This window comes from Tauraco erythrolophus, chromosome 1 (assembly GCF_009769465.1).
Source record: "Tauraco erythrolophus isolate bTauEry1 chromosome 1, bTauEry1.pri, whole genome shotgun sequence".
NCBI classification, from domain to species: Eukaryota; Metazoa; Chordata; class Aves; order Musophagiformes; family Musophagidae; genus Tauraco; species Tauraco erythrolophus.
This window is the reverse complement of record NC_141465.1, coordinates 46460493-46472843: the sequence shown is the minus strand read 5'-3', so window position 1 is coordinate 46472843 and position 12351 is coordinate 46460493. Positions and strand designations below refer to the sequence as shown.

Here is a 12351-nt window from a genome sequence, read left to right as displayed (position 1 = left end):
GCAGAAAGATGTTATGCTTTTACTGCCTGCGTACTTTTAACTACTGAGAAGTCAGTGCGTGCCACCGTTTAACGGAGAGGCTTGTCAGAGAAGTCTCAAACAGTCAAAGGTGTCGGGAGTTTGGCTCTGACATCCTGATTTTCTTCAAGTGGTGAAGTCCCTCAAGAGAAACTTCCATATATATGAAAATGTATTGAAAGTTCACAGGTTAGAGAAAAGAAACCTTCTACTATCTCTATATATACATGTACGAAATCCATCTGAAAGTTCGTGGCATACTTTTCATACTGGACTCAGATGGTCAATGAAGACCTGGGGAAGGTCAGCAGGAACTGATGTGACTTTTCGTTTTAGGTCTTTCTGTGAGAGAGACGGTGCCCATTTTGTACTTCTAATAAATGACATCTCCCAAATAAGCAGTAGCCGAGAGGCCTGTGTGGCAGGGAGGGGGCCTACCATTTTCAGATCATAAGACCTCTGCATTCTGGAAGAGGACACTGGCAGAGATGGATTAAGTTAAATTGAAATAAATTAAGTCTGGATGCTTGGTGGAAAGCCCAAGCTGAGTTCTAAACCTGCAATGATTTTTCTTTTTTTTTTTTTTTATTGATCAGTAAAAATAATAGGTCTTATATGCTTTAACTGAAGTTTTGCAACTTCTTGAACATTGTGTTTCACGTATTGTTAATCTATATATTATGAGTAAGAGTAATGACAAACATCGCTGCAAAACTAAGCCATTCTCCCTTTCTCTTCAAATAAAGGCTTAGACAGGGTGCTGTGCTTCCATGGGGATTTCCTGATGTTTCCGAGTTAGAGCTGACGAAGAGGCATTCTTGGGAGGAGCCGGGGCTCCCGGGAGGGAAGCCCTGTGAAGGTCAGCAGAAGTTAGATGTTCCCTTGCTGTTTGCCCAGGACTGCAGGCTTGCACCAATGGCCCAGCTTGGGCTCAAACGCATTCAGTTCAGATCTGCACAAGGTCTGGGTAGTGGGGAGATGAACGTGTCGTGCAGACATAAATATTCCAACACCTAAAAGCAGATTTCGCTAACGCTCGGCTCCTTCTGTTGTGCTGAACGAAATATGACTTTTAACTTTCACCAGGTCTTTCACGAAAACAGAGGAAAACGAGTCACATGTTTAAACAGAGTTGACAGCCTGATATTTAAATGCCAAAACAAGCCTTTACTGACTGTTAAGTGGAATTGAATATTCACTTTATATATAAAAGTAGATTTTGAACCGTAACTCGCTTTGCTTCTCTGTCCTTCTCAAATTGAAAGAGCCACTTTTTCTCTGAAATGTGTTTCTGTTTTTAAAATGTGTTTATCTGACATTCTTGCTATCGCTATAACAACAAAACCTCAAATACAACGTTGGTTTAATACTAAAAAAGAGTGATCCAAACAAAAAACCAGCATTTTCTCAAAGCCTAAATTAGTAATTTTTACTCTATTGAAATCAATGAGACTATTCAAGATTAACCAAGTACTTGCTGAATTACCCATATAATCATTATAATAAGAGGCTATTCATTTGACTTGAATTTGGTATGGTTTAAAAAACATAATTTGAAAATGCAATATTAAGTGAGATGGCTTTTTTATAACAAATAGCTTTAAAATACACATACTCCAAAAATAAAAAGTGGCGAACTGTGTTCCTGCCGTTGCTGATTGGGGATTGTGGTGAAGACTAGCAGTGTGTATACTGAGGCATTATTTAATTCTACTTATTTAAAATACTTCTCCTTCTCTTTGTTTCTTTTCCCCTTATATAGGTAAAACAGTGAGAGGAATGTCTGCATGTGTGTTGTGTATATGTATGTGTGTGTTCTTCAGAGCTAGAGGGTTATATGTGGAACTATTTTCATTTCAATAGTAATACGTAGATCATGCTTTTAAAATTAGCTTGTGATTTGTACTGTTTTCTAAAACATTGGCTCATTGTTGCTTGTTTGCCACAATAAAAGGTAGTACTGGGAAGTTGATAATTGGGATGCATCACGTACCCCAAGCATCACTGACTGTGTCCCGACCATTTCGGGTGAGAGTGAGAGTGGTTGAGCATGAGAGTGATGTGGTTTTGTCAGTGCCTTCCTTCTGAAAATGCGAACTTTTTAATATATCTCGGAAAGGGCTACGCCTGACCAGAGCAGACTGTTTCACACGAGAACAGAGACCTAATCCTATGCTACTTTTCCAAAAGTTAATTTTAGAAACATAGAAAAGGTAGGTTATTATGGCAGATGTTTGTTGTCAGCAGACTGGGATCAAAAATACTCCGGTGCAGCAAATCCATATGATCCTTATGAGGAGAATAGCCCCCTTTTAAGCTGTGCTTGGCGGTGCTACCCCAGGCCCAAATGAGCCATAAACCTCATATGGGATTTCAGGTGCACCCTGTTTCCCTGTCTGTGCCCTGAGCAATTTGAGCACAGGCTTAACGGCCCAGAGAGCCTTTCTGCAGGATCTAGGACTAAAAATAACATCGTGGTCTCATAGCATGAAGCTATGCTGAGCACCAGTTGAAGGTTTCTTCTCTACGTGCTCCAGCCCATGCGATATGTTGTACGGGAACGCTTCCTCTTCAGCAGTGTGCTCTTGTGGACTCGTACAACTGCCCACCACTATGGAATGCAGCAAATACTGGGAGGATATGATTAAAAATTTTGATTTGTCTTATTTTGTTGCAAAGTAGATACAGCACAAAAGTCAACTCTCTCTCCAGAGACCGAGACAGATTTTTATGTGGTGTGAACGTCCCAAGATGCTCATGGTTTTGAGCCTAGTCGTAAGTTGAGGAATACATAGCCATGACTGGGGCTTTCTGACCAGATGGCCAGTGCCGTTGTAAGTGGGTTGGAGAGATCAGCCTGACAATTGAGAGTGAATGGCTAATACTCAGGTGTAAAGCAATCCCAGAGATTGATCTGCGGGTACCTAACAGACTAATATATCTAATTCCAGTATGTTTCTCTTTTGGGAATATCCCAAGTCAGATGTTAACATCTGCAGCGAGAGTACACCTTATCGATACACATGTAAAATTTAGTAGTCTTTAAAGGAATAGTTGCAAATACTGAACCCAACAGCATCGTCATCATATTTTTGAGGTTTGTTTTCATACCTGTAGTACGGTTAGAATACAGACACGTAGGGTCTGTGTGACAGGAGGTAAAGAAGGTGTTGCAGTATGTACAGCCCATGCTTATACCCATACATCTCATCCTGTGTCACTCTTCATGTGTTCTTCTTAATCCTGCATGTTGCCTTCACACTCACTTCCCCTTTGAACCTGTGCTTGGAGGTGTGAAATGAAGTCAGACTGTACTTGGGTGGCTGGGACTTCACTCACTTTGCAAATGAGGACGCGTTTAAGGCCTGCTGAACCATCTGCAGCCCTCAGTGCCCGCACCACAGTTCTCCCGAGACAAGCACTGCTGCCTGGAAACACAGCTGATCAGATGACTACCTTATAGGATGTTAGTATCCTATAGGATTTTACTCCACATTGAGAACTGGGTGCCCCAAAACACTCAGGCAAGCATAGGAAAAGCAAGTAGGATTTGCAGTGCGTTTTCTTTGCTCGGCAGAAAAGTTTGGGATGGGCGAGTCTTGTGTGGTGGGATGTCTGACGCTGTGCACCCTCTTTGAGGTCTGACCTTCACACAGCAAAACTGTAGCACTGCAGCACCATTTATGGACCACAAAGGTAGACATCGTTAGAGTAACCCACAATTCGTTAGCTAACAAATTAACAGCTAACAGGATGCTAACCATGATCTAACTGTTTGGCTCAACCTGTGCCACTAAATTGTGATGAACTAAATTGTGAGAACTGTCGTATGAGTTAGGCTTGGTGCTGATTCTGTCTGCATACTGGAGGATCTTGGTTAGCTGCGGTATTTTATTATTTTAGTGAGAACAGGGTATGAAGCCAGATGTTTGCTTCAACTGGATGCAAGTGCTCATGCTCTGCCTGCATATTCAGTAGTGCTTTGAATCTGCTATATGTTCCAAGTTAAAATTGTGCCTGCTGGGAGATGCCCCATGAGGCACGTCACATATTTAGTCAACAACTGGTTGGTTGCAACTCCTGTGACAAAGGGAGTCCGGATTAGCAGTTTCACTTGGCTTTGCAGAAGATGGGAGCTGATGAGCTCACTGATCTGGCTGGAAAAAATAAGTCAGCAGGGGGAAATTATCTCAGCCTCTTTGTTGACATTACTTCGGAAAGCAATCCCAGAGTTGAGCAGTGTACATTGTTATTTTTAATACTGTCAGCTAGGAAATTTCATTGCACCTTCATTATATCATATGTTATTTCAGGTACCGTTTTGGAAAGGGCAATTCCTGCAGTATGATTCTCATCTCCCATGTACTAATTTTGCACTAGTGCAGTTCTTGAGACCTTGCCTGCATTGGCAGCAAGCTGGGATATGAATTTATGACATCCTGGGTGTTTCATATTAATTCATCTGGTGTTTGTCTCTGCGGATGATATTTCACTGCACTTTGAATGTGAATCAAGCTGTCCTTCACAGATTTCCACAAAGAAAGCTGGTGCAACGTAGCCAGTCCTCTGTAAATTCACATACTTTTTCACAGCACGCTAAATTTCTCTTGCAGACAAGTGCTCGTATTCAGTGGGATGATTTCAGGCTTAAATCAACCTGAGTGAGACAGCATTCATCCCACTGAATGGATAGTGTTACAGGGATGCAGCCATCACAATACAAGCAAAAACCTTAAATCAAAATCCAGACTTAACCTCAGTAACTCTGTCAGAGCATGCTTCCGCTTCATATTTCTGCCTACCCAGTTTACAAGGCTCCCATACATCCTACCATGACTCGTTCCCAATTTCAGCCAGTCTTCTGTGCCATCAGTGTCAGTAAAATATTTCAGATTAACAAGTAACCCTCAAAAAAAAAAATGTTGCTGATGTTTCTAATCCAAACCATTCCTTTAGTCCAATTTAGACTAGAAACAGGTGAATTAGTAGCAATGAGGGAGCAGCAAATTTTGGTAGGGGAGAGGAAGCAGTGCCTGAGAAGGGGAAAACACCCCTTAACCCAGCTTTGCGGCCAGAGGAGCCTGCCCCCTTAGGAAGACCGTTTGGTGCTTTATTAGTATTAATTCTGGCAGTTAATGGGCAACATACGTACTGTTGCAGCATTCAGCCTCGCTAAGGTGGAGATCAATCATTATTAGCGTTTCGTGTGCCACTGCATTAAAATGAGATGAATAAAATTGATTACCCCTGAAACGTGACCTTCCACACAGAGGCTGGAACTTCGCAACCTGTAAGTGAGACTTCATTCGGAGAGATTGTGCTCAAATATCAAACATACGAAGCGCACACAAGCTTCAAAACAGTAAGAACAAAAAAAAACGAGCACCACAGTGTGCTGTTCTTCTCTGCTTTCATAGATGTGTAAAACGGCAAGAAGAGGAACTGAAACCTTGTTCTCAGTCATTCCTCTAACTTTCTCGTACTGAAGAAGTCGTTTAAGTATCTAAACCTCATCGTATCCCGGAAAGATCAAAGCCTTGCATGATTCTAGTGCAAAATTGAACGGATCCCTTAATCTTTAAGCAATAAAAGTGGGCAGCAGCCTTTGTTTTAGGGAAGCAATTAAGCCAAGCAAATGAGAGCTGGTCTGTGACTCCAGTGCCTGGGAGGTCACTTGGCTGCCCTCCCACAGGCTCTGGGGCTGGTTTAGATCCCTTCACCCCTCTCTGCTTCGGCCTCGCCATTTGCCAGGCAGGAGCAGAGCCAAGTTTAAGCCCAGGCTGCCGAAGTCCATTCGTAAGGGCCTCTTGCTTGAACACCCACTTAGCGGGGAAAAGGACGTGTTTCCTTTTTGAGATTTTAAAATGGTACTAAAAAGAACAGTTGCAGTGCCTGCACATAAGTAACATTTTAAATGAGGTAAATAATTCGATAATAGGAAGCAACAGAAAATTTTGCCTTAGTTTTCACAACTTCCGACAAGTGCTTTTTTTCTCTCGTGCATGCTCTACGTTGGTTTTGCAGAACGTGTGTAATTGCAAGACTCGATCCTGAAGGAGGGTAATGAAACTTTTTATAGCATTTTTAGGCTACTTATAAAAGCACTGTATTTAAGCTAGGCATAATTTATTGGTTTTACTGCTGGTATTGTTATTAGCTTCTAAAATTAAAGATAGCCCGCCTAAGCCCCTAAAAAATTTAAGCTCCTCAGAAACAGTAGGTAACAGTGACCATCTTCTTCATCTTCTTAGGTGGCAAATACCAGAATTTTGGTTCTCAGTCATCCAAGCCGTGTGGTCAGAGTATCTCCTGCAATGCAAAGTAATAGAAAAAGAGAATAAGGAAAAAAATATTTTGATCCCCGTTTTCTCCAACAGCTTTCACCTGTTCCTCTAGCATTTCCCTTTGCCCATTCAGAACCTCTTTTCCTTAAAAAAATCCTGTCTTTCCATGCGCTCCTTAGTTCATGATTGTACAGCTTGACTGTAGGGCACAACCAGTGAGTCGTGATAGCAAATGTCAACAGGAAAAGATCTCCAGTAGCCCATTAGCTGCTTGAGTTCATATTTATTATTGACTCAGCGTCTGTGAGTAATGAACAAATTGCTCTAAATCATTGCAGATTTGTGGCTAAATCTCTAGTAAAAAAGGAAAATCAGTTAAAGCAATTACAGGGTTTATTTGCAAGGAAAAGTTTGCCTTCTCATTAATATTATATAGGGAAGACATAGCACCAGCAAGAGAACTAGAGGTAAGCAGTGCAAATCAGTTATGGATGGAAAAATGGAAAATCTGAAATGACAGAATAGTGAAAGAAATTCTCACAAAGTGCTTCCATGGAGCTATCTGCCCGAATCTCTATGGGTTAGACTTACACAAATGTCAGCGAGTTGGACAGTATTGGAGATTGTCACCCAACTTGTGCTTGTAGTTAGTATTTAGAGGAGTAAATTAGGTTAGGTAAATCACATTCTGGCTAAATAAGGCTAATCTTTGGACTGCCATGCCTAATTTGTGCATGAGCTTGGGCTTAATCATTTTCTCAGAGGATACTGGATCAGGTCAGTAGTGCCACTGATGCGAAAAGTGTGCAAGTTTGTCATTTAGGCTTGTCTTCCTAAAGGTAGATGAGGATTTTGTAGCTATTAAACAAATGGACAGAGGAATCGTGAATCATTCAATTGAAGGAAAATACCAATTCCTGGCACAGAGTTGTGTAGCAAATAACAAAAGGAACCTATCCTAAAATAGAAAACTAAATGTTTTCCTGTTGGCTTTGTGGAGCACATGCAGTGACGCTTCTCCATACATTTACCTGAGCAGTTCTCTAAATCAGAATCCATTTTAGGGTAGTCTCAAAGATTGAGTAAGAGCAAATTGTGTTTTTATTTTTCCCACTTAAAGAAAAAATGTGGTATCAGGAGTCAGGTTACCGGACATTATCTGAAAACTTATACCTGTTAAGAAGTCATGCTCAGCATCATATTTAATTAGCTCTAAATCCTTTTATTCATTGCAAAGTCAAAGGCTTTCCAAATCAATGCAGCTGTTTGAGTATTTTTAGGCAAGATCTTATTAATGCTGAAATGTTTTTTTACAAAAACTTACTGTAGCTAAAGCTCACGATGGAAGTAATTTGTAATATTCAATGACCTCATTTTATACTGTTTTGCTCACTCAAAGCTAATGCATATGATGCCATGTGAAATTTGCAGACGAGCCTGTCTGCAGGACTTATGGGAGCCATAAATGGATTAAACCTCTCACTCCCTTTTGGCAAGTGATCAGTTACATTTAAATAAAGGTCAGTCTGTCTTTACAAAGAACACTCTGAAAGCAAGCTTAATAGCTTTCCCTACTGAGCTTAGAACGTAACTATTTGAAGCATAATTAGCAACAGGGTGCCAGTCACTGATTGTGCTTTTTGCTTGATTTTACGTCTGGGGAGTTCCAGTATTCCCCATTAGCTTTAAGAGGGGGCACAGTGCTAGTTATCAAATTGACAGTCTTGACCTGGCCTCTGAAAGCAGCTGTAAAACATTGTTTGGGGAAATTAAGATGAATACCAAACGCCACACCAAAATCAGAAGCATCATACTGCTACGAATCGGACAGTCATGGTGCATGCCGTGGCTCCAAATAACAATGTAGGTAAGATATCTGATACACTTGAGAGCATGGACTTTGTTACTGTAAATACTAGGTGACAGTGATAAGGAGGTACACCAGCTGTCCTGTTATCTCATGAGGTCTGTATTTTAAATTCTTTATAAAATACCCCATTTATAAAATAAATAAAACAAATTCTTTATAAAATACCTATTCTTTTCAGCATTAACAGAGTGATCAGCTCTGCCATCCATTAAAACGTAGATAAGATATTCCGTGCAGGAAGCATGGAGTGAATCAACTACAGCTGCCCCTACAGTCAAAGGTACTGATCACAAAAGGGCTATTTTGTCGAGTTAATTAAGTATTTAGCCTACATGAGGCATTTAAGAATAAACAAGATCATAGAATCATAGAATGGTTTGGGTTAAAAAGGACCTTGAAGATCATCTAGTTCCACCCCCCTAATATATTTTCTGGTTTTCTGGTTTTCTGGTTCTTCAGAATACCTTGTTTGTTTGGGGGTTTCTTGACGGATATTCATAGCCCTTGTGGCAAAAGTTACAGTTATCTACCAGTGGATACAAGAGAGCTGATACAGCAGTTTTGCTACTCTGCAGCCAGCCTGAAATCCTAACAAAGATCTCTGAATTACCTTGACCTGCCTGACTGGAGCATCGGCTTCAAATATCCAGTGATTGCACTTCAGTGTCATCGGCAGCTAATTCAGCACTGATCATTTTATCTAACATTATGAGGGAAAGGGTAAGAGCAAAACACGGTGGACTGGCTTTGGGGAATTTCTAGAGATAATGCAAGAGCATACCAGAGAGGTAGACAGAGTGACAGCATAAACAGCAAAAGAATAAGGAGGAGAAGTAATCAAAAGGCAGCAAAGAGGGTGGGATTAGATGGAAAGGGTCTATTAAGTAAAGATGAACATAATACGAATTAATATGAGAAAATATTAAAGTCTTATATTTTAGGTGTGATACAAAGACTCTGTTTTTACGTTCGTCTCTGTGTAAAACATCAACCTACTTTTATCTCAGCCGCTCTCATCAGACAGGTGGTTGATGGCTGCGTTCCCAGCTCAGGTCCACTATGAGAGAGCAGAGGTCTGTGTCCTCCAAATGCGCCTTGGTTATCAGTCACAAAAACAAAATCGTTAAGAGGACGATGGCCAACCAGGGATTAAGATAAAACCATGCACTTTTCCTGATTTACCTGAACTTGGGGCTTAAACACAGGATTTTAGGTCTGCGGGTCTTTATCTCCTTTCATGAATGCTATATCCACTTTAAGAGTTAATTAAATACATACAAAATGTAGGAAGTGCCAAGAAAAATAGAGCTGTATTTGGTTTTACAAGCCCTTAAACATGTCAAAGTAAGAAGGCCAATGCCTTAAGTAGTTCCATATCAGTTCTACTATTCCACCTCTCTAAAATTTATTTATGCTTTTTTTCGTTTGTTTCATTTCTAGGATTTCTTTTTCCTGATGGAAAATTTGTATAGGGAGCGGAGAAATCGATGACTGATTTACTTGACAATGTTCGCCTTATATGAAGGTTTCATTTTTTTACAGATGTTCTACAAAGCAGCCAACCAATGCTCTGCTTCCAGCATAGGCACTTCAAGGTCATATTTCTTTGTTTTCACCACAGGTCAGATCCCATCACCAGGAAAAACTAATTTCAAAGCATCTTCCATCATAGGCACTCCGAAATAATGAAACGAAACAGCCAACCAGAAAGAAATCCTTTGTCTTTAACCCGTCAGCCTTGTGCCAGCGATGCAGAACTCTCCTCAAGCTCTGGAAGTAAGGTTTGCTAGTCAGGTAGCAAATGTGCTCCTGCGGCTTAGACCGCCGTAATAATTTCTCTCTTCTGCAGGACGTTTACTTCAAGCATCGATAAGGACAAGCTGTTGTCTCCTTTGAGCCTTTTAGCATGTCCACGTTACATTTTTCCACGTGTTGATTCAAGTACTTTAAACACTTGCTTTGTTCTCTGTTGTAGGTCATGGGTTGTATGGGACTTTTGAAATGTTGTCCTCCTGGAGAAAAACTAGAGAAGACCAACACGTTAAAGAGAGGACTGCAGCCGTATTTGCAGACTCCATGCTCTCGTTTTCTCTCACCACTGCCATGTACCTGGTCACTTTTGGAATAGGTGCCAGCCCCTTCACTAACATTGAAGCAGCCAGGATTTTCTGCTGCAATTCCTGTATTGCAATTTTCTTCAACTACCTCTATGTACTCTCCTTTTATGGTTCCAGCCTGGTGTTTACTGGCTACATCGAAAACAACTACCAGCATAGTATCTTCTGCAGAAAGGTACCAAAGCCAGAGGTATTGCAAGAGAAGCCTGCATGGTATAGGTTTCTTCTGACAGCCAAATTCAGCGAGGACACGGCAGATTCAGAGGAAACGAACACTTACGAGAGTCATCTTTTGGTGTGGTTCCTTAAACGCTATTATTGTGACTGGATAACAAACACTTACGTGAAGCCTTTTGTAGTTCTCTTTTACCTTGTTTATATTTCCTTTGCCTTAATGGGCTACCTGCAGGTCAGTGAAGGGTCAGACCTGAGCAACATCGTAGCAACCGCGACACGGACCATTGAGTATACGACTGCCCAGCAGAAGTATTTCAGTAACTATAGCCCGGTGATTGGGTTCTACATCTACGAGTCGATCGAGTACTGGAACACCAGTGTCCAGGAGGACGTGCTGGAGTATACCAAGGGCTTTGTGAGGATATCTTGGTTTGAAAGCTACTTAAATTACCTGAGGAAACTCAACATATCTACTGGATTGCCCAAGAAAAACTTCACTGATATGTTGAGGAACTCCTTCCTGAAGGCCCCTCAGTTTGCCCATTTTTCAGAGGATATCATCTTTTCCAAGAAATACAACAACGAAGTCGATGTCGTGGCCTCCAGGATGTTCTTGGTGGCCAAGACAATGGAGACCAAGAGGGAAGAACTTTATGACCTCCTGGAGACCCTGCGGAAGCTCTCTCTCACCTCCAAGGTGAAATTCATTGTTTTCAATCCATCGTTTGTGTATATGGATCGTTACGCCTCTTCGGTGGGAGCCCCCTTACAAAACTCCTGCATTAGTGCTTTATTTCTGCTCTTCTTCTCTGCATTCCTGGTGGCAGACTCTCTGATCAATGTCTGGCTCACTCTAACTGTTGCCTCAGTTGAGTTTGGAGTTATAGGTTTTATGACCTTGTGGAAAGTGGAACTAGATTGTATTTCTGTGTTGTGCTTAATTTACGGAATTAATTATACAATTGACAACTGTGCTCCACTGTTATCAACCTTTGTCCTGGGCAAAGAGTTCACAAGAACTAAATGGGTAAAAAATGCCCTGGAAGTACATGGGGTAGCTATTTTGCAGAGCTACCTCTGCTATATCGTTGGTCTGATTCCTCTTGCAGCTGTGCCTTCAAATCTGACCCGTACACTGTTCAGGTGCTTGTTTTTAATAGCATTAGTCACCTTCTTTCACTGCTTTGCCATTTTACCTGTGATACTGACTTTCCTGCCACCGTCCAAGAAGAAGAGGAAAGAGAAGAAGAATCCTGAAAACCGTGAGGAAATAGAGTGTGTTGAAATGGTGGATATGGATAGCACCCGAGTGGTTGACCAAATTACAACAGTCTAACTTGTTTGTTTGTTGCTTTTTTACACTAGGTCTTACTGAGGGGAAAAAAAAAAAAGAAAGGAATGAGTACTGACTAAATACCTGGGGAGAGGAAGGGGTTTGGAGGTTTTTTCCTCCCCTCTCTAATCTAAATTCAGGAATATTCAACATGATGAGAGAAATTAAAAATAAATTTTTTAAAAGAGCTGGGGGATTGTACCTTGCTCATCTCCTGTAACAGGTATTACAGGCGAATTTGCACACACATGCAAAGAGAGGTTGAATTTGAGACGCATGAAGTAAGATCTAATGAGAGAAGTTGGGTTCCTAAGCAGCCGTCTGCATCGCCTGTGCTGCAGATGCTGCAATTATTGTGGCTAAACCCAATCAGATTGAAAGGTCAACTGTCAAGGCTGAAGTAGCACTAAATGTTCTCTGGATGTAAAGGCTTTACAAACTTTCTGCACAGCAATAACTCAAGCCAGTGAGTCAGCTCTTATAGGTCTTAGCCATCACATTTAATTTTTCTTTTCTTCCCTAATCTAAACATTTATGCAAGACTGTATAACA

General features: G+C 41.1%; 1 protein-coding gene across 1 annotated transcript in view; it reads left to right on the top strand.

The window, feature by feature from the left end:
- PTCHD1 (patched domain containing 1) overlaps positions 1-11802 on the top strand; it is a 33325-nt gene extending 21523 nt beyond the window's left edge. The window contains exon 3 of the mRNA XM_086608922.1: positions 10148-11802. Coding sequence (XP_086465048.1) covers positions 10148-11802 — 1655 coding nt within the window. The remainder of the gene's footprint in view (positions 1-10147) is intronic.
- Positions 11803-12351: the final 549 nt, after the last annotated feature.